Source organism: Hyla sarda, chromosome 3 (assembly GCF_029499605.1).
Source record: "Hyla sarda isolate aHylSar1 chromosome 3, aHylSar1.hap1, whole genome shotgun sequence".
NCBI classification, from domain to species: domain Eukaryota; kingdom Metazoa; phylum Chordata; class Amphibia; order Anura; family Hylidae; genus Hyla; species Hyla sarda.
In genome coordinates, this window is record NC_079191.1 from 152,321,463 (window position 1) to 152,346,339 (window position 24,877).

The 24,877-nt window shown below is 42.4% G+C and overlaps 1 protein-coding gene across 12 annotated transcripts in view; it reads right to left on the reverse strand.

The window, feature by feature from the left end:
• PEX5L (peroxisomal biogenesis factor 5 like) overlaps positions 1-24,877 on the reverse strand; it is a 319,298-nt gene that overhangs the window by 156,269 nt on the left and 138,152 nt on the right. For 3 of the 12 annotated variants that reach the window (XM_056565263.1, XM_056565271.1, XM_056565264.1), the window contains exon 1: positions 18,089-18,217. The exons of 4 other annotated variants lie outside the window; for them this stretch is intronic. Coding sequence is in view for 1 of the 8 variants with exons in the window: in XM_056565259.1 (XP_056421234.1) it covers positions 1,278-1,339; positions 18,089-18,167 (141 nt within the window). In the remaining 7 variants the exon portion in view is untranslated. Of the gene's footprint in view, positions 1-449; positions 589-1,277; positions 1,340-18,088; positions 18,247-24,877 lie in introns of those variants that run through there. 5 more of the 12 variants (XM_056565259.1, XM_056565266.1, XM_056565270.1 and 2 more) reach the window with 5 other exon arrangements.

A 24,877-nucleotide genomic window follows, 5' to 3' on the forward strand; every position in this document is an offset into this window, starting at 1 on the left:
CAGGAAAAGTTATTGACTCGAGTATAAGCCTAGGGTGGGAAAGACATCATCCCCCCCTGTCATCATCCAGACCCCCGTCATTAACACCCCCTCATCATCACCCTGTCATAATCACCCTCGTCATTATCCTCCCCTGTCATTATCCAGACCCCCGTCATTAACACCCCCGTCATCATCACCCTGTCATAATCATCCTTGTCATCATCCCCCCTCGTCATCATCCCCCCCTTCATCATCACCGCCTTTCAATCCCTTCATCAGTGGTCTTCAACCTGCGGACCTCCAGATGTTGCAAAACTACAACTCCCAGCATGCCCGGACAGCAATTGGCTGTCCGGGCATGCTGGGAGTTGTAGTTTTGAAACATCTGGAGGATTGAAACAATCTGCAGGTTGAAGACCACTGCGGCCTTTGTCATCATCCAGACCCCCCTTTAGTTTCCTACTCACCTCCCCTCTGTGGGAAGGAAGGGTGAGCTGGTCCGGGCCATCTATGCTGCAGGGACCGCCCAGTGGGGAGGGTTAGTCATTCCGGGCTGTCTATCTTCCCCCGGGAGGCCCTCTTCTCCGCTCCGGGCTGGCCCCGGACTAGTGACGTTGCCTTGACGATGACGCACAGGGACGTTCATGCACAGGGACGTCTGCTGCGCACAAATGTCCCTGTGCGTCGTTGTCAAGGCAACGTTACTAGTCCGGGGCCAGCCCGGAGCGGAGAAGAGGGCCTCCCGGTGAAGATGGACAGCCCGGAACGACTAACCCTCCCCACTGGACGGTCCCTGCAGCAGAGATGGCTCGGACCAGCTCACCCTTCCTTCCCACCGAGGGGAGGTGAGTAGAAAACTAAAGGGGGGTCTGGATGACGACAAAGGCCGCAGTGGTCTTCAACCTGCGGACCTCCAGATGTTTCAAAACTACAACTCCCAGCATGCCCGGACAGCTGATGGCTGTCCGGGTATGCTGGGAGTTGTAGTTTTGCAACATCTGGTGGTCCGCAGTTTGAAGACTACTGAGAAGTAAATGACAGGCGGAGAGTTCACTCGAGTATAAGCCGAGGGGGGGCGTTTTCAGCACGAAAAATCGTGCTGAAAAACTCAGCTTATACTCGAGTATATACGGTATTGTTTCCACGTGAGCTAAATACAATGATTTAGTGCATACTTTTCAGTGATGTCACTTATTCTATCAATGTCTGCTGGCGGCCATACTGTTTTATGGTTGTTTATCCTACTACTTTTTCATTTTATCTCAGTAAGCATACCTCTCACTTAATTTTCATACCTTTATAGGAAAACCATTGCCATTGACATTTAAGCGTTTAAGAGCTGACAGAGTCCCATTGACTAAAGAAAAAAAAGAAAGATTTTATATTGTGATATAGAGTATACTGTATTTTAACCTCTTAAAGGAAAACTGTCAGCTTGCTCCCCCCGCACTGACCAGTGGTACTGACTGGTAGTGCGGAGGAGGCTGATCAGTTTGATGCCTACCGTGCACGGATCCGCCACGCCGTTAGAAATCTTAGTTTTTCTGTATATGCTAATTAGGTGCTAACTGGCACAGGCGGCGTAACTGGCACTCTGACTTCAGAGCCGCTCGTCTGCAGCGCTGCCCAGCTCAGAGGGAGAGGTGGAGGGAGGGGAGGAATATTGATGAGCTGGGCAGCACTGCAGACGAGTGGCGCTGACGTTAGAGTGCCAATTACGTCGTCTGTGCCAGTTAGCACCTAATTAGCATGTACCAGTATCAGATATCAGGAAACTGACCAATGTAAGGAAATGTGATATGGCTGTGAAACAAACCATAACTCTGCATGTGTTATTCCACATCTAAAAAGCAAATGAAACCTTTAGCAAAATTTCCAGAAACAAGTTTTCCAACAGTTTGTAAACTATTTCAAAGCAGTTTTCAAGTTGTTTAAAAACACTGGGAACATGTTTGAAAAACAGCTCTTTGGAAATATGTTTATAGAAATGTTTGCCCCAGACTAGCAGGTTAAGTGATAGATGTTTACCAATGAAAACATGGCTATTACGCAAAGCTTTGTGTCCCCTATTAAAGAGGATCTCTAGTGGAAACAAGTGGAAAACAAATGTTTTCAAATGAACTGAAGCCAGAAAGTTAAACAGATTTGTAAACTACTTCTATTTAAAAATCTTAACCCTTCCAGTACTTATCAGCTGCTGTATATGACAGAGAAAATTGTGCAGTTCTTTCCAATCTGACAACAGTGCTCTCTGCTGACATCTCTGTCCGTGTCAGGAACTGTACAGATTAGGAGAAAATCCTCAAAGAAAACCTCTCCTGCTCTGGACAGTTCCTGACACAGACAGGGGGGTCAGCAGAGAGCACTGTTGTCAGACTGGAAAGAACTGCACAATATTTTCTGGAGCATACAGCAGCTGATAAGTACTGGAAGGGTTAAGAAATTTAAATATAAGTCATTTACAAATCTGTTTCTAGCACCAGTTGATTTTAAAATATAGTTTTTCCACCGGAGTTCCCCTTTAACGACATAGGACATAAATGTACATTCTGGTGCCCTGGTACTTAACGCACCAGGACGTACATTTACGTCCTGTACATAACCCCGAGCACCGGAGTGGTGATCGTGTCATGCGCGGCAGGTCCCGGCTGCTGATAGCAACCAGGGACCCACCAGTAATGACGCACATCAGTGATCGAGCTGATGTGTGCCATTAACCCCTTACAATACAGATCACGGCATCAGCGGCAGTGCTGTCACTAAAATGGATGATCTATTCACCCGCAGCGCTGCCGCGGGGATCCGATCATCCATAATGGCAGACGGAGGTCCCCTCACCTGCCTCCGTCCGTCTCCATGGGTCTTCTGCTCTGGTCTGAGATCGAGCAGACCAGAGCAGATTGCAGATAACACTGATCAGTGCTATGTCTATGCATAGCACTGAACAGTATTAGCAATCAAGTGATTGCTATAAATAGTTCCCTATGGGGACTATTTAAGTGTATAAAAAAAAAATTTTTTAAAGTAAAAAAAAAAAAATAGTTAAAAAATTTGAAAAATCCCCTCCCCCAATAAAAATGTCAATTGTCACTTTTTCGAAGAAAAAAAATTGTAAACATATTTGGTATCACCACATTCGTAAATTGCCGAAATATCAAAATATTATGTTATTGATCCCGTACGGTGAACGGAGTAAACAAAAAAAAAATCCAAAATTGATGCTTTTTTATCATATAATATTCAAAACAAAAACAAAAAAATAAAATAATTTAGAGTTTCAAAAAAAATACAGATCACAGCACAAAAAAATGAGCCCTCATATCACCACTTATACGGAAAAATGAAAAAGCTATAGGTCGTCAAAATAGAGGGATTTTAAATGCACTAATTTGATTAAGAAATTTGAGATTTTTTTAAAGCAGTGCAATAATAGAAAAGTATGTACCGTATTTATCGGCGTATAACACACATTTTTTAGGCTAACATTTTTAGCCTAAAGTCTACCTGCGTGTTATACGCCGATAAGCCGCTGCAGTTCAATGATTTAAAGCGGGCGCTTTAAATCAATGAACTGCAGCAGCTTTTTCAGGTGCAGAGACCGCCAGCGCTGCCGGCTTCTCTGCCCTGCCTGTCCTGGGGTCCCTGCTGCTGCCACTTCTCTCCCCCTGCTATCGGCGCCGCTGCCCCTTCTCTCCCCCTTTCTATCGGTGCCGCTGCCCCTTCTCTCCCCCTTTCTATCGGTGCCGCTGCCCCTTCTCTCCCCCTTTCTATCGGTGCCGCTGCCCCTTCTCTCCCCCTTTCTATCGGTGCCGCTGCCCCTTCTCTCCCCCTTTCTATCGGTGCCCATTGCCCGCGCCGCTGCCCCGTTGAGCTGTGATTGGTTGTTATGGGCAAAACTGTTACAGTTTCAGGCAGATTAATCAACTTGGGCCAACTTTACGAACGATGTGCAAACATATTTGAAATAACATAACACAGACACATAAAAAAAATGCAAGAAACATATTTGTAATCAGTTTCCAGAGAATATTTTCTGAACAGGTTTCAGAGGGTGGATGGGGGTTTGTGAAAACTTCAATAATGTCTTATGGGCCTAAAATAAAATTGGCGTATATAACAGTTAACATTTGTGCAAAATGTTACAATGCGATTAACATTATGGACTACTAAAAATTAAGTATTGAAAATGACAGTGAAAATGCCAAGCGAGACAGGTGTTCCTGGGAAGGAAAGCTGCCGCTATTTACCAGACTTCTCAAACAGCTGGTGTTAAATTGTCTTGAGAGATTAACATTTTTGTAACGGTTTTTCTGATAAAGTATTAACTAGAAAGCTATTGGTATTTCACCATTGAGGCAATCCATAATTTTCCTCCCACGCTCCAAAAACATGCTGATAGGTTGAATGGCTTCTGAGTCTATGTGATGTGTGGGTATACGGATAACTAGTTTCGCAGTGACTGCTGTGGGTGGCAGTGGTGTTCATCTGTTTCTTCTTTGACTTGCCGGTCTCCTACCGGTCTTGTTACTTTGGTTTCCTTTCTGTTTGTCAGCTCCTGCCTATAGTGCCGGGCTGTAACTTTGATATCTAAGTAGAAAAGTACATACTATCTTATAGAACATATAGCAAATGTTCACCCCCCTGACCACTATTATTTTACCTAAAAAAGTCCACAATTTAGTGCAGAATCATTTATTAGAATATCAGTTTTTATTATTATTATTATTATTATTATTATTATTATTATTATTATTAGAATATCTTTAAAGTGGTCAGGATGTTCTCTATGTAGAGGATTTAGAGCTCTTATGAGAATGGGATATATTTCTGCCTGCAACCACAGAAAGACGGAGCCTTAAAATGGGTACTCGCTGGAATTATTATTTTTTTAAATCAACTCTTGGCAGAAAGTTAAAACAGATGTGTAAATTACTTTTAATTAAAAATCTTAATCCTTCCAGTACTTATCAGCTGCTGTATACTACAGAGGAAATTCCTTTCTTTTTGAATTTCTTTTCTGTCTGACCACAGTGCTCTCTGCTGTCCGTGTCAGAAACTTTACAGAGCAGGATAGGTTTGCTATGGGGATTTGCTCCTGCTCTGGAAAGTTCCTGACATTGACAGATGTGTCAGCAGAGAGCACTGTGGTCAGACAGAACAGAAATTCTAAAAGAAAAGAACTTCCTCTGTAGTATACAGCAGCTGATAAGTACTGGAAGGATTACAATTTTTAAGTAGAAGAGGAAAATATATAAAGAAAAGAAAAATGTTTCTCTTTCAAATCCTGTACACTTCCTATGATTTAAAGGAGATCTGCAGTGTTAGACACTTATCCCCTATACGCAGGATTGGGGATAAGTGTCTGATCATGGGGGTCCCCCCCCCCCCCCGCGCGATCTCCTGTACGGGGCCCCGGGTCTGCTGCGGACTTCCTGTGCACTAAGTGCCCCCTCAATGTATCTCTATGGAAGAGGTGAAGATGCAGCGCTAATGCATCCTCGCCTCTCCCATAGAGCTGTATAGAGGGGGTGTGTCGTCAACCTCCATGCGACAATGCTCTGTCCCCCTACGGTAGATCGCAGATAGGGGATATGTATTTAACACTGCAGTACTCCTTTAATGTCAGACATACAATGAAGCACATACATCTATACAAGATGGACATCTTAGATCTATGAGCCAATAGTGGTTAGTAGGCTTAAAGGGTTATTCCAGGATTTTTTTTCTTTGACTATGCTACAGGGGCTGTAAATGTAGTGTTGTTCATAATATAGTGTCTGTACCTGTGTTTGATGGTCCCCATGTATATTTTTAACTGCATACATAATGAGTATCATCTCAGGTTTTCCCAGGTTGCAATGCAGCCCGAGACATTACATCATTAGTCAGGTGTTCAAAGGGAGCTTGTCTGCTTCAATGGGTGGGGGTGGGGAGGGAGATCATTCTCCACAGAGCTGCAGCTGTCCCATGTGTGCTTCAATGGGTTGGGTGGGTGGCTGATGTGTTGGAGGGAGAAAAGTGACCTCAGACTTACAAGGGATCCTGGGACTTTTAGTTGGAGGGAGGGAACTTCAACAGCATATAGCCATTTCACACACACACACACACACACACACACACAAAAGCAGCATTATGGGGGACTCACAACACAGCCATTAAGCCCCAAGACAAGCATGGATCCTTCATAAGAATGTCTTTTACTGTCTGGCAGGTAAGTACTAATATCCCCTTATGGTGGATAACCCCTTTAATGCAAGTTTTCCGATCAATGAGAATGGTTACAGAGTAGATTTTTATCCTTACCTCCAGATAGAAAAAAACATTTCACCAACCCTTTTGTCAACAGAACCCTTGTGGACGAAAGTCACATGGTCCTTGCTACTTATAGCTGTGCTATTTCTGTGATGCACATGGGGCGCATGCACCCGAAACACATCAAGATGTGAATATGTGATTTTGTATACCTTCAGCTAACTTGGAATAAAGCTGCATTCATTGAAGTGTTGGATTGTCTAAATTTTATTCTACCTTTGAGTCAAGATAACAATACCTCCAGTATCTAATAGATTTTTAGACATCAGCAAAGAAACCTATTTATGTTAGCATTCTAAGACTTAGTTATGTATCTTTTCAGGTGTATTTTCTGTATGATTTCTTGTGTGAAAAAAATATAGCATCCCGATGGAAGTTGTAAGTGAATGAAAAATGATGATGAAATTACGATTGCCATTCACACCCACATTTTTTGCAAAGAGTTCTATTATTATTTTTCTCCAATAACACTAAGCATGCAATGGCTAAATGTCACGATAAATTCACTAGATGCTTGCAGAATGTAATGAGGGTTGGGGGAGGGGAACTAATATTTCTAACATATAAATCGGTGTATGTACTATAAGGCCTAGTGAGAAAGATTTTCTGTGGAATACCAAATCATGTTTCTCTATGACGCTGCATTAGAGTTATTTGCTATAATCCAGCCTCTGAAAGAACTTTTCACAACATAAAACTATTAGGAATCAGGTGCATATGGAGGTATAAAAGAGCCCCATAGGCATTTATGTATGCATATTATAGCTCTGAAGAGCTTAAAGGTTTTATAGACCTGTAATATGACGTGTGTATTAGCCCTAAAATATCATCCATTTTCCCTTCTCTACCAGCTAGCAGCCCTGGTTTCTGACATCACTGCGTACAGCAGTGTTTCCAAAGCTTTTTAGACCTCAGAAAAAGCAAGCAATGCATAATACCTGTATATCTATTAGTTATGTAGATGACAGTAATGTTATATCCAGTGACTCACAAGTGACGCCTTCTCTAATCAAAGTCATTCACTTTGACTTTTCTTCTCCATCTGGCCCAGACTACCATGATGCTTTCCTCCAGCTTCAACTTATCTGAGAACCTGCCTAACACCATAGGTTCCACACTTTTCCAGCATAATTTTTCCTTTTCACCACCTATAGGGTCCCAAACAGTAGTAATCCTACTATTTTGTGCAATGGACAATAAAGTGGGTAGGTAAGTGGGGTAATAAGAAGAAGTATGGTCAATGGAGGAGTAGTAGTTAAGAAGGTGCCCTCTGTATGTAGGTACCCGATTAATAAGCTGACACCCCAGTAGGTAGTATTCCCCAGAATGTCCCCTATAGTTACCTCCAGTGGGTGGTTTGCCTCCTGTCAGTAGGAACACCCTGTATGTAGTTTGCCCTGTAGGCACGACTCTGTCTAGGTAGTTTGCTCCATGGATAGTTTGCCCCTCATAGGTACTATGCCCTCTCCTGTGTGAATTTTACCCCCTCTAGGTAGGACCCGCTTGTATAAAGTTTGCTCCCTGTAGGTAGAACCTCATGTAGATAGTTTGCCCCCCTTGTAGGTAGTTTGCCCCTTGCATGTAGTTTGGCCCACCTGTATGTAGTTTGCCCCCTCTAAGTAGAACTCCCTCCCTACTAAAACCTACTCACCTTTAAGGCTCACCCTCATTCACCACTGTCTTCTGCAGCACTGTCCTGCAGCCACTTGAGGCCAGAAACGTCTCAACTTTCGGGATGTATACAATGATGTCACACATTATGCGTGTCCTAGAAGAAAGAGATGCTTCTGACTTCTACAGGTTGAAGGCTTGATGCTGCCTGTGTCCTAGAAAAGGTCGAAGCTTAGGACACGCTAGGACGCCTGTGAAGGTGCTAATCCACTGGTTTCTTAGCACAGCAAGGAGGAAGCTTTTGACTTCATATCCCGTCCTCATATATTGTTGTCATATCCCGACCTCTTATCCCGTCATCATATCCCAACCTCCTATCCCGACCTCCTATCCCTTCCTCCTATCCCGTCCTCCTATCCCGCCCTCCTATCACGTCCTCCTATCCCGTCCTCCTTTCCCGTCCTCCTATCTCGACCTCCTTTCCCGTCCTCCTTTCCCATCCTCCTATCCCGTCCTCCTATCCCGTCCTCCTATCCCGTCCATCTATCCCGTCCTCCTATCCCGTCCTCCTATCCTGTCCTCCTATCCCATCCTCCTTTCCCATCCTCCTTTCCCATCCTCCTTTCCCGTCCTCATATCTCGACCTCCTTTCCCGTCCTCCTTTCCCGTCCTCCTTTCCCGTCCTCCTATCCAGTCCATTTTTCCCGTCCTCCTATCCCGACCTCCTATCCTGTCCTCCTATCCCGTCCTCCTATCCCGTCCTCCTATCCCATCTTTCTATCACGACCTCCTATCCCATCCTCATATCTCGACCTCCTATACCATCCTCCTATCTCGACTTCCTCCCGTCCTCCTATCCCGAACCTCCTATCCCGACCTCTTATCCCATCCTCCTATCCCGTCCTCCTATCCCGTCCTACTATACTGTCCTCCTATCCCGACCTCCTATCCCGACCTCCTATTTCGACCTCCTATCCCGACCTCCTATCCTGTCCTCCTATCCCGACATCCTATGCCGACCTCCTATCCCGACCTCCTATCCCGGTCCTCCTATCCCGGTCCTCCTATCGCGTCCTCCTATCCTGTCCTCCTATCCCGTCCTCCTATCCCGTCCTCCTATCCCGACCCTCTATCCCGTCCTCCTATCCCGGTCCTCCTATCCCGGTCCTCCTATCCCGGTCCTCCTATCCTGTCCTCTTATCCCGTCCTCCTATCCCGTCCTCCTATTTCGACCTCCCATCCCAACCTCCTATCCCGTCCTCCTATCTCGACCTGTAATATGTGTACCAGTTATTGTAATTTCTCCAGCCGTACAGATGTTATGTGAGAACATACATTTCCCATTGATTTGCATGGGACTTTAAACAAAAACCCTGACCCTCACAAATGGAGGTAGTTAAGGGTTAAATTAACTATCCTATATTTTAAGTGGACATATAAGTAACATGTGACCAAGTATTATCGAAATATCTCAAGCCGTTGGGAAGTTATGCAGTAACATATATTTCCCGTTGACTTGTATGGGACTTTAAACATAAACCCCGCCCCTGGCAAATGGAGGTGAGTAAGGGTTAAATCACATGTGTGCCAAGTTTCATGTTAATATCTTTAGCCGTTTGGACGTGATGCTGGAACATACACACACACACGTTAAGTTTTATATATATATATATATATATATATATATATATATATATATATATATTCCTTTCTTTCCCCTTTGATTACCTGAAATAAAACTGGAAAAATGATATGAAATGGCATATCCAATATTCTCAAAAAATGCGAAAAACAGAAAGGAAAAAATGACCACATCTAGGGAAATATAACACACTCTAAGAAGCCAAGATGAAAATACAAAGCTAGAAGCAAAAATAACTAGTATGTAAGTGATATTGTAGCTGACTGTTTTATTGTCACTTATTGTGTGTTAGAATAGCAGCTTCCTGTATTAGGACACACAGAATAAGATGCTAGCAATAGATATAGCAGAAAAGAAGACTGAAAAGGCTTACCTATTTAGACGTAGCAATATGTAACATGAAAGGAGAAGTCTCACATAATCGATAGGAAGTTCATTATGATAGATTTATATCAATGCAGAAGATTGTCCACTACGGTGGTATCAGTCACCAGCCCACACTCCATTTTTATTAGTCATACAGGCTGTGTCTTAAGGAATGGCTACTAGATGGCATACTAACATTCCTCCTAGATGCCTGCTTTTCCAATGACATGTATCTTCTACTAACCCTCTGTGTCCTTAAATCGTGTACACTGAACGTTTGCCCCTTTTCATGATATTTAATCATTTATATTAATGTATTTATGATAGGCACAATATTAAATTGAGGTTAATTTTACCGTATATACTCGAGTATAAGCCGAGTTTTTCAGCACGATGAAAACGCCCCCCCTCGGCTTATACTCGAATGAACTCCGCCTGTCAATCCCTTCATCAGTGGTCTTCAACCTACGGACCTCCAGATGTTGCAAAACTACAAATCCCAGCAAGACCGGACAGCCATCGGCTGTCCGGGCCTGCTGGGTGTTGTAGTTTTGAAACCTCTGGAGGACCGCAGGTTGAAGACCACTGTGGCCTTCGTCATCATCCAGCCCCCTTTTTGTTTTGTACTTACCTCCCCTCGGCGGGACATTAGGGTGAGCTGGTCCGGGCCATCTATGCTGCGGGGACTGTCCGGTGGGATGGTTAGTCGTTGCGGGCTGTCCATTTTCACCGGGGGGCCTCTTCTCCGCGCTTTGGCCCAGGCCCCGGCCCCAGAGTAGTGACGTTGCCTTGACGACGACGCACAGGGAAGTTCATGCGCAACGTCCCTGTGAGTCGTCTCTACTCCGGGGCCGGAGCCGAAGCATGGAGAAGAGGCCCCCCGGTGAAGATGGACAGCCCGCAACGACTAACCATCCCACCGGACGGTCCCCGCAGCATAGATGGCCCGGACCAGCTCACCCTAACGTCCCGCCGAGGGGAGGTGAGTACAAAACAAAAAGGGGGAGGGGGGGAGAATGATGACGAAGGCAGCAGTGGTCTTCAACCTGCGGACCTCCAGAGGTTTCAAAACTACAACACCCAACATGCCTGGACAGCCAATGGCTGTTCGGGCATGCTGGGACTTGTAGTTTTGCAACATCTGGAGGTCCGCAGGTTGAAGACCACTGATGAAGGGATGCAGGGGTGATGATGAAGGGGGGGGGATGATGACGGGGTCTGAATGATTACATGGGGGGGATGATGTATTTCCCACCCTAGGCTTATAGTCGAGTCAATAACTTTTCCTGGGTTTTTGGGGTAAAATTAGGGGCTTCGGCTTATATTCGAGTTGGCTTATACTCGAGCATATACGGTAATTGCTGGAAATTTTGTTAGGCAAAGGTTATAACATTAATTCCCTACAAGAAATTCTGCGTTGTTCTTGCATCTCAGTGGTTCCTCTTGTGTTCCATAACACTAGTATACTAAACAATAACTTTAAACATGCTGTTTGTATCTCATCATATATTTAATGTTGTTGGCATTTACATATTTATTTATATTGGTGGATTTAGTAAACATGGCCTTTGTCAACCTACAGTGCTATATCCACAACTGACTGCAGTCCCAGATCGACCCATGTGCAGAAGTGTTGGCATATGAACATGGGAGGGGCGCTGACCCACTTGCAAAAGTTTTGCTATTATTAGGAATAATATTGTATACTGAACAAGCTTGTTTGTCATTAACATTTTTGTTATGTATTAACTAATTAATTAAATGATGTATTTATTAATTCATTCATTTATATTGGTTTATTAACCTTTAAAAGACCAGGTCAATTTAAACCTTGACGACTGGGCCCCATCAGTCAAATCTGACCTGTCTCTTTATATGTCGTAATAGCTTTAGGATGTTTTTATTTATCCAAGCGATTCTGAAACTGTTGTTTTTATATTGTACTTTGTTAGTGGTAAATTTCAATTCATACATTTAGACTTTTTCATGAAAAAATTGTTTAGCCAAATTATTTCTTTATTGAAGGGGTATTCCGGCCAAAGATGTCTTTTCCCTTATCCAAAGGATAGAGGATAAGATGTCTGATCGCGGGGGCCTTTGGATGGGGGATAAGATATCTTTGGCAGGAATACCCCTTTAATATATACAATATATATACTTTATTGACATTATTTGATAATCATCCTTTTACTTTTTTATAGGATGTTAAAAGGTTCATTAACATTTTTTATCAAAACAGATTTTATAGGCGCCACTTCAGTTCTAAATGGATATGATGGGCCATAAATCACATGATATCAAATTGCAAAGGCCTTGGTATGAATAAAAAAAAAAATAATTAAAAAATAATTCTGCTGCCGTTTTTTGTTCTAAAATGTTGTACTCAATGCGGTATAACTGATGTGTTCATTTATCTCCAAAGGTAGAATTCAAAGATACCAAATCTATCTACTTATTTTATGATTTATTACATTTATACCATAAAACTATATATACTTTTTAAATTGTGTTTGTGTGTCGCATTTTTCTGAGTCATTACTTTTTTATTTTTTCACCGATAGATCTGTCTGAGGGCATGTTTTATCACGATACCTAATGTATATACTTTTTAAAGGCTTATCGTATATTGTATAATATAAAAACATTCAATAGCTTTTTCCAGCTGAATTTACATTTTTGTGCTCAGCTAGGGTTCTTCTATTGAATGGCATCCATACTGAGCTTTCTGTTTTGTCTTTTAAAGGGGTATACATCTTATCATCTTTATACATCTTATCCCTATCCATAGAGGATAAGATGTATGATTGCAGGGGTCCCGCCACTGGGGACCCCCTTGATCTCTGTGCAGCCCCTGGCATTCTGTGCCTCCAAGACGGGGATGTGATGTCACGGTCACGTCCCATACTGACATTACGTCACGCCCCCTCCATTCATGGCTATGGGAGGGGGCATGTCGGCTGTCCAAGCGGCGAGACCCCTGCGATCATACATCTTATCCCCTATCCTTTGGATAGGGGATAAGATGTATAATGCCAGAATACCCCTTTAAGCCTATGTTATTTTTCTGCTGATGTAGTGCCCTTGATCATTTCACTTTTAGACTTTTCCTATAATTTCAATATTTTCTCCTCTCCATTTCTAATTACAGTGTAAGAGGAATTGATAGGTTTCTCTTTGTAGACAGGGCATCAGAAAACTAGGAGTTATGATCCGCTGTCCTTCCATATATGCAGATTTTCACCTCTTTCGTTTGTTGTTGTAAAGCGCTAGAATTTTGAATAAAATAATTCTTGTTGGAGTCTTCTGTATTAATGGAACACTTGTGTGACTCCAATTAGAAGGTCATCCTCTCAGCCTGAACCATTTTATGATATTGTATAAATTACAGTCTGTAGCCTTCGTGTCATCTATAAATGTTACAGTTCTCTAAATAAATGGGATTTCTGCGCAGGCGAGAGTCGAGCACTACAGCAAATTGTTTGGAAAAAGGCAGTAGATCTCAGTAGTGTGCATGAATCCAGATGAATATTAATAAGGTCTCCGGCAATAATGTAAAGCTGTAATGTTCAATACTCAATTCCCTTTCTCTCTGAAACGCTGGAAATAAGAAAACGTTTTCTGTTACCCTATGAAAGCATCATAGTGTATCAATAATTCAGCTGCCTCAGGTGACCTTGTACTGCCATTTCCTTCATACATGTAAGACTGTTAGTTCATTGTAGATGACATCTTTAAAAGTTTGAAAGGTTTGTGGGATAATGCTTGTTGTCATAAATTAGATATGAGTATGTACTGTATATGTAACCAACTATTTTCATCTCTCTAAGAGCGACTCAATAATCGTATGCTATGATTTAACCTTTTGGTATTGTTACTTTATATGAGATATCTTTAAATTGGTGCAGGGATAATTTGGGTTTACTGTTATTGTATTACAGCGTAATCAAATAAAGCCATTATCATTTGCATTGGACCTTATAATCACAATATTTTGTATTGAAACAAATATAAACTTTATAATTGGCTACATAAAATATACTACTCTTTGCATCATCATGCACTACTTCTAAAAATGCTGATAGCACAAAAAGATATCCAAGTTAGGAAACAGAGTAGATACAAATCTACATACACAAGGACCCAAAGGGGTCCACAAAAAAAACTATTTCATTAAAGCCAGAAGAAGAAATAATATGTGTAGAGTGATTTGTGAACTTCAAATATACACAGGTCACCAGATAAAGTACTTCATGTAATATCAGTGGCCTGTCTACTTGAGGCTAACCTGTAGCCTGTTATTGTGAGAACACCCCGTATACATTAGACATTCACTATCCGAATACAAAATGTCACCAATCTGAAGTACAGCAACATATGATCTGATGATCAGTGACGTAAAAAAAACAACACACATAGACCCCCTGACATGTTTCACTCCATAGAGCTTCTTCAGAGGTCTAGGGCTAATAGCCAGGTTTACAGAAAACTTCCTGCTGTGACTTTGAGCCACAGCAGGTTTTCAGCAGTGGATTTTCCAAGCAGAATATTTGCAGTGAAAAATCAGCAGCAGATTACATTGATTTAAAATTCTAATCAACTCTTAAAGGAGTAGTCCAGTATAACAAAACATATCCCCTATCCGCAAGTATCAGATGGTGGGGGAACCGACCACTGAGACCCCCAAGATCTCCCACACGGCGCTCCAGCTATCTGCATAAATGCAGTGCATCAACCACGGCAGGAAGCTGTGGCCGACACGTCCTCTTTACGCATCTCTATGGGAGAGCCGGAGATACCCGAATGCTGCACCTAAGGCTTCCCCATAGAGATGAATGGAGGGGGGCATGTCGGCAACAGCTACCTGCAGTGGTTGACCCGTCTCCATTCATGAGGAGAGCTTAAGGAGTTTTTAAAGGAGAAAACCAGCAAAAATTTATGTATCCACTATCCACTGTATAGGGGATAAGTAGCTGATCGTGGGGGGGCTCAACTGGGGGGATCGACAGCTGGGACCCCCCCTGCAATCCCTGGAACGAGCTCCAGGGCACAGTGGGGAGTGCGTGCTGCAGCGCGGCATTCATTTCTATGGGAGTGCTGAAAAGACCCGAATACAGCACTCGGGCATTATCGGCGCTCACAGAGAAATTAAGAGAGCGAGTGCCGTCTACCGTGCTCCTCGCTGAGAGAGGTGATTGTGGAGGGTTCCAGTGATTGGACCCCCCTGCAATGAGCTACTTAACCCCATCCTGTGGATAGGGGATGAATTCATTTTCACTGGAGTTCTCCTTTAACTCAGTTTTACTCAGTTACCACTTGTCCACGTCTCCTCCTCGTGGAATCCACCCTACCCCTCCAATTCCATTCATCTTCACTTTAAAAGGGTGCACCTCAGACCGAATACATGTATGTATGTATGTATGTATGTATATATATATATATATATATATATATATATATATATATATATATATATAATGTGTATATACAGTATGTAGTCTATCAGAAAACTGCCTCAATGGTAAGCCTGCTCTCTTGGCTTTGATTTTTTTCTCACATTATACTGTACAAAATGGGTCCAGAATGAAATGATTAAACAGTGCACTTTGTCACATATGTCAGATATATATCCAGGATACAAGGCTTAGGCAGATCAAGATGGTTAATTAAACAAGCAGAATTGAAGGAGCTACAAAACCAAGCCTACACATTATTTCCCAAATGACCTGACCTCACCAGAAATGCCTGGATGCTTCGCAAAACGAATAGCGAACTCTGACATCAGTTATGATTAGCAAAATGTGAAAAGTGCCAAAAGCAGCAATTCATGCTCTGCCATAGACACCCATATCATTAGATACACATTACAGCAGATGGAATATTTGTCAGCCAGTCGTGTCTGAAGCTATCTGGATTTCAGCCAATGTTAAGATTAAATTGTTCAGTCAATGAGAAAGCGGCTGGTTAATGGAAATGATGAAACATATCATTTTTAATCTGTACAAGGAGCCCAAACATGCCCTAACAGTTGCTTGACCTGGGCTTGTCTAAAGACTACATAAATCAACGCACTCGCTCACACAATGACCTCCTGTAGTGCAGCTATTTGATGAACATGTGCAGGTCCTCTATTGTATTATAGTCTACAAGTATTTTCTAGTTCCCCCAGTTACTGTAATTTATCCAGCCAACCAGATGAATTACTTAAAAAAGTACTGTGGTTTTGACAGACTTTGCATGAATCAATATAGCACACACACATATGAAACTTTGTACTATAACTTATTAAAGGGGTTATCCAGGAAAAAACTAATTTTTATATATCAACTGGCTCCAGAAAATTAAAAAGATTTGTAAATTACTTCTATTAAAAAATCTTAATCCTTTCAGTACTTATGAGCTCCTGAAGTTGAGTTGTTCTTTTCTGTCTAAGTGTTCTCTGATGACACTTGTCTCGGGAACCGCCCAGTTTAGAAACAAATCCCCATAGCAAACCACTTCTACTCTGTGCAGTTCCCAAGACAAGCAGAGATGTCAGCAGAGAGCACTGTTGCCAGACAGAAAACAACAACTCAACTTTAGCAGCTGATAATTATTGAAAGGATTAAGATTTTTTTAATAGAAGTCATTTACAAACCTGTTTAACTTTCTGGAGCCAGTTGATATATGAAGAAAAAAGTTTTTTCCTGTAATACCCCTTTAATGAAAAGTGTTTTTTTTTACTCTTAGAATCCTTCTTTTCTTTTCCTGCCCTTCCCTTCCCAAAAACATTTTCTCACTCCACTAGTAGTTCATACAAATCTATGGAGATGGGATGGGCCAGGAAAGAAAGGGGAGTGAATGGTGGGGGCAGGAAGAAACCATTAACTGCAAAGAGTACAATAGCTTACTCTCGGTAATAAAGCTCATCCCAGTGCTTGATGATTCCAGCCCAGTGCTGCTCTATAATGTCCTCCATGCTGCTATTACTTCTGAGAGTGTACTACAAAGACATTTTCTACAGACATGAGCAGGATCCCATCCTTAGAGAGTATAGGGGACATCATAGACATTAGCCTTCACCACTACCTCAGGGACAACTGAAAATGATACATTAAGCCTGCAGAGCAGAAGTCTGAAAAATGTTTAAAAGTTATATATTGGCCTGACAAAGTTCTGATCCTCATGTACACACACAACAGCTAATCCAGAAAATTTCCCTTAAACAACAGATAAACTTTAAAACTCCTAGGCCCCAGTCCAATTCCTTAACAGGGCCCCTCACACTTACTTTGTGCCAGTTCTTAAACTGATGCTTTCTTAGCTTTTAGAGGAAAAAGGGTCCAAGTGTGACTACTATCTTTGGACCTGGCATATCTGCACCCCTGCACCCAAAAACTATACAGATCTAAGACTCCAATGATAATTAATAAACATTGAGGGGGGCATTTATCAACATTGCATTGAAAATGTAAAAAAAAATTGCCGGTTTGCAAAATTTTTCTTTATTAACATTCTCTTTTGTGCTTGCCCAGTGGGTCTGGCTGGTGGTGAAGGTGTGATTTTACACAAAGGGGGTGAGGTCACCCTCATGTGCCAAATTTACAATGGTCCACGATAGCTGAGGTCAACATCTTCCTATGGGTGTCATCCTTCAATCCAGAGTTAAAGGTTATAGATTGCTGGGAGTCTGGGCGCTGGGACCCACCGTGATCTCCTAAACGGGGCCACAGCAGTCTGCTGGAAGAGGGCGCGCCGACCCCCGCATGAAGCTCCGGCCGTCACGCCCTTTCCATGTATCCTATAGGGCGTTTCATCTGCGTCTTCCGAATGGGGTCAGAACAGCTGCCTCTGGCAGACTGCCGGGGCCCCGTTCAGGAGATCACGGGGGGTCCCAGCACTCGAACCCTCTGCGGTCTTTAACTTATCCCTTATCCTTTGGATAGAGGATAAGTTATTTTTTGCTGCACTACTCCTTTAATCTTTCTATTAAGTTCATACAGAACAGGTTACAGTTCACAACAGGTCTGGGTAAACAGATCTTGGTAAGACCATGTAACTCCTTAACCCCTTAATGACGCAGCTCATTTTCACCTTAAGGATGTGAAAATCTGACCACTGTCACTTTAAAGGAGTACTCCAGGATGGAAAAATTGTCCTCCATACTGCCAGCAGTAAAAAACATAAAGAGATACATACCTTCCTTTGCTCCTCCAGTGCCTCCAGTAACCCACTCCGCCAAGATGCTCTTCCTGGTTGGCGGTGGTCGGCCAGTCATACTGCACTCAGCTAATCATCGGCCGCAACGAAGTCTCGACTCGGCCGGCGATAGGCTGAGTGGCAGTTTGACGTTTCTGTCCCCGGCACCTGCTGCAGTATGACTCACTGACTACCGGCAACCAGGAAGAGGATCGCGGCGGAGACCGGAGTGGGTTACCGGAGGCACCAGGGGAGTGAAAGAAGGTATGTATCTCTTTATTTTTTTTTTTACTGCCGGCAGTATGGAGGATAATTTTCCCATCCCGGAGTACTCCTTTAAGCATTAATAACTCTGGGATGCTTTTACTTTTCATTCGGATTCCGAGACTGTTTTTTCGTAACATATTCTACTTTATGTTAGTGGTAAATTTTCGTTCATACTTGCATCATTTCTTGGTGAAAAATTCAAAAATTTTATGAAAATTGCCCCCCCCACCCCCCCGAGATTTCTCCCTCCCTCCCTCACGATTTCTAGTACCATTCACTCATTTGTTTACCTTTCTCGCGAGTCGCCGCTAGGACGTGATCGCTGATCAACGGCAGGCCGGCGCGATGTCGTCATATTATCGTGCCGGCACCTGAGAATCCCGTCACAGCGGCTCACTGCTGACCTGTCGGCACACTGCACTGTGCACGCAAGAAGAAGAGAGCTGCTCAGCGGCGGAACATAACATAAGTAAGTTTGTTTTAACTGTATGGCATTGGGGTCAGGGAGCAATGTAATAATGTAGGGGGCACAAAAAAAGGAAACATTTAAACTGAGGTGACCATGACAGGGGGGCATTATATGTGAAAAGCACATGACAAGGGGTCCCCTGTCATGTACCACTCACATATAATGCCCCTTGTGCTGTGCCCCTCACATATAATGCCCCCATCATCATCATGTGCCCTTCAGATATAATGCGCCTGTCATGTGCCCCTCACATATGATGCCCCCTGTGGTGCAGGACAGGGGGCATTATATGTGAGGGGCATGTCACAGGGGGCATTATATGTTAGGGGCACAGGACAGGGGGCAGTATATGTGAGGGGCACATGATGAGAGCATTATATGAGGGACACAGCACAGGGGGCAGTAAATGTTAGGGGAGCATGGCAGGGGCATTATTTGTTAGGGGCACATGATGAGATCATGTTTTGAGGGACACAGCACAGAGGGCATTAAATGTTAGGGGAGCATGATTGGGGCATTATATGTAAGGGGCACAGCACAGGGGGCATATATGTAAGGGGCACAGCACAGGGGGCATTATATGTGAGGGGCACAGGACAGAGGGCATTATATGTGAATGTCACAGCATAGGGGGCATTATATGTTAGGGGCACAGGACAGATGGCATTTTTATTATGTGGGGGAACAGGACAGACATTATTATTATGTGGGGGTGCAGGAAGGGTCATAATTATTATATGTGGGGGCACAGGATGGGGCACTATTACTATATGTGAAGGCACTCAGTGTTTTGCATTTTAGAGGTATGGTGTATATTATAAAGAAATTTCAGGGGTGGTACGATTTTTATGGGCCACAATACATTACAGTATTGTATTCAGAGGGTGCACTGCACGGCAAGGTTATATTCAAATGGTACAGTGTGTGGTAGTATTATATTCAGAGGGCGCAGTGTGTGGTAGTATTATATTCAGAGAGCGCAGTGTGTGGTAGTATTATATTCAGAGAGCGCGGTGTGTTGTAGTATTATATTCAGAGGGTGAAGTGGGGGGTATTCAGAGGATACAGTGTTTAGCAGTATTATAATAATTATTGTTTTCATATAGAGAATCAGAATCCGCTGACAAATTAAGGAGCCATCTGAGTGTCATTTTCTGCAGAGAGAAGATTTAGCTGACAAAGTCACAGCGGTATGTACCATCGAAGCTGTCACCTGTAGTCACTGATATCATTGTGTATTCGCCTCACTATGTCCCATCAGAGCTGTAGTCACTAAGTTTTGCAGTTTTCATGGGTGAAACAACAACTCCCAGCATAACCTTACCACTACTTAGGTCATATTGGTTACTGTAGTTTTAAATGGTAAAAAACTTCTTTTGCACTTTCCCATTCTGTGACAATTGGCATATTTGATTATTATACTGGAAATTATTTTCTGCAGCGTGCTACACCGCAGGCATCACAACTATACTGCCAACCTAATGTGGAGGAACTACAACCTAATGTGGGGGAGCTATACTGCCAACTAAATGTGGGGGAATTACAACCTAATGTGGGGTAACTATACTGCCAACCTAATGGGGGGGACTACAACCTAATGTGGGGGAACTATACTGCCAACCTAATGGGGGGGGGGAATACAACCTAATGTGGGGGAACTATGCTGTCAACCTAATGGGGGGGGGACTACAACCTAATGTGGGGGAACATACTGCCAACCTAATGTGGGGGAACTACAACTTAATGTGGGGAAACTATACTGCCAACCTAATGGGGGGAAACTACAATCTAATGTGGGGAACTACAACCTAATGTGGGGGAACTACAACTTAATGTGGGGGAACTATACTGTCAACCTAATGAGGGGAGGGGACTACTACCTAATGTGGGGGAACATTCTGCCAACCTAATGTGGGGGAACTACAACCTAATGTGGGGGAACTATGCTGCCTTCCTAGTGTGGGGGAACTGGGAACTATGCTGCCTACCTAGTGTGGGGGCTCTATACTGCATACTTAAAGGGGTACTCCACTGCCCCAGCGTTCTGAACATTTTGTTCCAAACCCTGGGTGCAGGCTGCGGGGGTTGTGATGTCATAGCCACGCCCCTTGTGACGTCACACAACACCTCCTCAATGCAAGTCTATGGGAGGGGGTGTGTCGACCATCGCATGATACTCTAATAGTGCCCCTCCCGAGACTAGACTCTGGATCCGCCCCTGACTGTGGCTATGCTATATCTGTATTTTTATAATTTTTATAATGAACATCATTCATTCATTCATCACATAGGTGTAAGCATGATTCCTTTATTATGACATCACATCTGTGCATGTTGACAGGACTACATTTATGTGCAGATGTTGCAATAGCCATTGGAACTGATGCCTGAGACAGCTCAGTGATTCCCCAGTGACATAATAAGAAGATATCAGATAAATTACTTGTTACTGTTACAAAAAAAACTTGTTACTGTTACTGATTTTGCATTGAAGAATTGGAAGTTTAAATAAAACCTCTAAAGTTGGGAATGTTACATATGTAGTAAACGTATGACCTTGAGTCTAGCTTTCTTCAAGATCTTTCTTTCCATACAAACATGGTGGTTGAGGATATGGTTGTTTATGCATAGGATTTTAAAGTAGCATCAGAAAAGGGTTGGATCCATGTCCATGTAGGTTAACTTTGCAGTAATATCCTGAATCACAGAGACAGGTCATTTCTGCACTTTCCTTAAAAAGAACTTTTTTTTTTTACTTATACATAGTACACTTCCAGAACCAGCTGACAACCATCTCTGGGGTAGAAGAAAGCCCTGTGGCAGGCTTTCAGCAGGAGTGACAGACATAGACCTTTGAATAACTATGTTTTCTTATGGTAATAACTAGCCGTTATTTCACTGCTAAGCATAAATGTAGCTATAGATACATATAATACCTTCTAGTCTTAGAGCTTCACCTGAATTATCTTGCTTTTACGTAGTCTACAAAGTGATAGGATGCAGTCAACCTGTGGTGTCCCTGCTTCTGTGGCACTACAAGTCCCATAACTATTCATGAAGCACTCATTAACTTGCCGCACCCTTCATTTCCTACAGTACTAGTATTTCTCCGGTATTATGGTATTAAGTGTTTACATCAATCTAAAATGGAATGAAGCAGTATATTACATCAGAGCCATGGCAGTAATTCTCTATAAGGAGCTTTCATGCATACTTTCTACTTTGGTATCTACAGTTTTAATTTACAATACTGGTTTCATATCTTTTCTAAAAAGGAAATGTTAAGCGTACTATCATTGTTGTCTTTATATATTTCTGGAATATAAAAAAAACTGTATATATATATATATATATATATATATATATATATATATATGGGGAGGAGAAAGAATGGAGCTGTTTAATATTACAAAATTAAGTTTGGGAAGAGATTTTAAATCTTCAGTCATTGGTGTATCATCTCTGAAATTCAAAACTCCAAAGTGCACAATAAAACCATGTCAATAGTTGAAAAAGTGGTTATCCACCATAAGGTGATTTTAGTACTTACCTGCCAGAACTGGGTATTTCCTGTTGGATTTTGTTCTTTGAACTACACATCCCACAGTTCCATGCTTTGCAAGTATGATGCCACTTTCCTTACTCCTACACATCAGCCACCCCTCCCATTGAAACACAGTGTTTTCTAACAAGGGGGCTGTTGCAAAATTGAAGCAGGATATGCTCCCTCTGATCACCTAACTAGTGAGTCAGGTCTCGGCCGAATTGCAACCTGGGAAATCCCAAGACATGAGTAATTTTGTATGCTATAAAAAATAAATATTGGGGCGATAATCACAGAAGAATTGTGAGAAAACCATCACACACAGGTACAGACACTATATTATGAACTAAACTATCTTTACAGTCCCTGTAGCATAGTCAAATAAAAAAAATAAAAAAAAAGATCCTGGAATACCCCTTTAACCCCTACAGGACCCATGACGTAAAGGTTACGTCATGATACCCTGGGTTTTAAGGACCCATGGCGTACATGTACGTCATCATGGGCAATTCCGGTCCCCGCCGTGCGCGCGGGGGGGGGGGGGGGGGCATTGGACCGAGATGCCTGCTGAAATCATTCAGCAAGCATCCCGTGCAAATGCCCATAGAAACATAGAATGTGTCGGCAGATAACAACCCTTTGGCCCATCTAGTCTGCCCAATAATCTGAATACTATGAATAGTCCCTGGCCCTATCTTATATGAAGAATTGCCTTATGCTTATCCCATGCATGTTTAAACTCCTTCACTGTATTTGCAGTGACCACTTCTGCAGGAAGGCTATTCCATGCATCCACTACTCTCTCAGTAAAGTAATACTTCCTGATATTACTTTTAAACCTTTGCCCCTCTAATTTAAAACTATGTCCTCTTGTGGTAGTATTTCTTCTTTTAAATATGCTCTCCTCCATGTTGATTCCCTTTATGTATTTAAAAGTCTCTATCATATCCCCTCTGTCTCTTCTTTCTTCCAAGCTATACATGTTAAGGTCTTTTAACCTTTCCTGGTAAGTTTTATCCTGCAATCCATGTACTAGTTTAGTAGCTCTTCTTTGAACTCTCTCTAGAGTATCTATATCCTTCTGGAGATACGGCCTCCAGTACTGCGCACAATACTCCAATTGAGGTCTCACCAGTGTTCTGTACAGCGGCATGAGCACTTCTCTCTTTCTACTGCTTATACCTCTCCCTATACATCCAAGCATTCTGCTAGCGTTTCCTGCTGCTCTATTATATTGTCTTCCTACCTTTAAGTCTTCTGAAATAATTACTCCTAAATCCCTCTCCTCAGATACTGAGGTCAGGGCTGTGTCAAATAATCTATATTTTGCCTGAGGGTTTTTACGCCCCAGGTGCATTATCTTGCACTTATCCACATTAAATTTCAGTTGCCAGAGTTCTGACCATTCTTCTAGTTTGCCTAAATCCTTTTCCATTTGGCGAATCCCTCAAGGAACATCAACCCTGTTACATATCTTTGTGTCATCAGCAAAAAGACATACCTTACCATCGAGACCTTCTGTAATATCGCTAATGAAGATATTAAACAATATTGGTCCCAGTACAGATCCCTGAGGTATCCCACTGGTGACAAGACCTTGCTCTGAATATTCTCCATTGACTACAACCCTCTGTTGTCTGTTACTCAGCCACTGCCTAATCCACTCAACAATATTGGAGTCCAAGCTCAATGACTGTAGTTTATTGATAAGTCTTCTATGTGGGACAGTGTCAAAAGCCTTGCTAAAATCTAGATATGCGATGTCTACTGCCCCTCCGCCATCTATTATTTTAGTCACCCAGTCAAAAAAATCAATAAGATTTGTTTGACATGATCTCCCTGAATTAAACCCATGTTGTTTTTCATCTTGCAATCCATGGGATTTTAGATGTTCCACAATCCTATACTTTAGTAGGGTTTCCATAAATTTTCCCACTATTGATGTCAGACTAACTGGCCTATAGTTGCTTGATTCCTCCTTACTACCTTTCTTGTGAATGGGCACAACATTTGCTAATTTCCAATCTTCCGGGACGGCTCCTGTTACCATTGATTGGTTAAATAAATCTGCTAACGGTTTTGCTAGCTCACCACTAAACTCTTTTAATAATTTTGGGTGTATCCCATCAGGCCCCTGTGATTTATTTGTCTTCACTTTAGAAAGAAAACATAGAACCTCTTCCTCTGTAAAGACACATGCATCAAACGATTCCTTAGTTTTTCTCTCTAATGGAGGTCCTTTTCCTTCTTTTTCTTCTGTAAAAACTGAACGGAAGTATTCATTAAGGCAGTCGGCTAGCCCCTTATTTTCTTCTACATATCTTCCTTCCTTTGTTTTTAATTTAGTTATTCCTTGTTTTGATTTCCTTTTTTCATTTATATATCTGAAGAATGTCTTATCCCCTTTTTTCACAGACTGAGCTAGTTTTTCTTCTGCCTGTGCTTTAGAAGTCCTTATAACTTGCTTGGCCTCTTTCTGCCTAGTCTTGTAGATTTCCCTATCTTCATT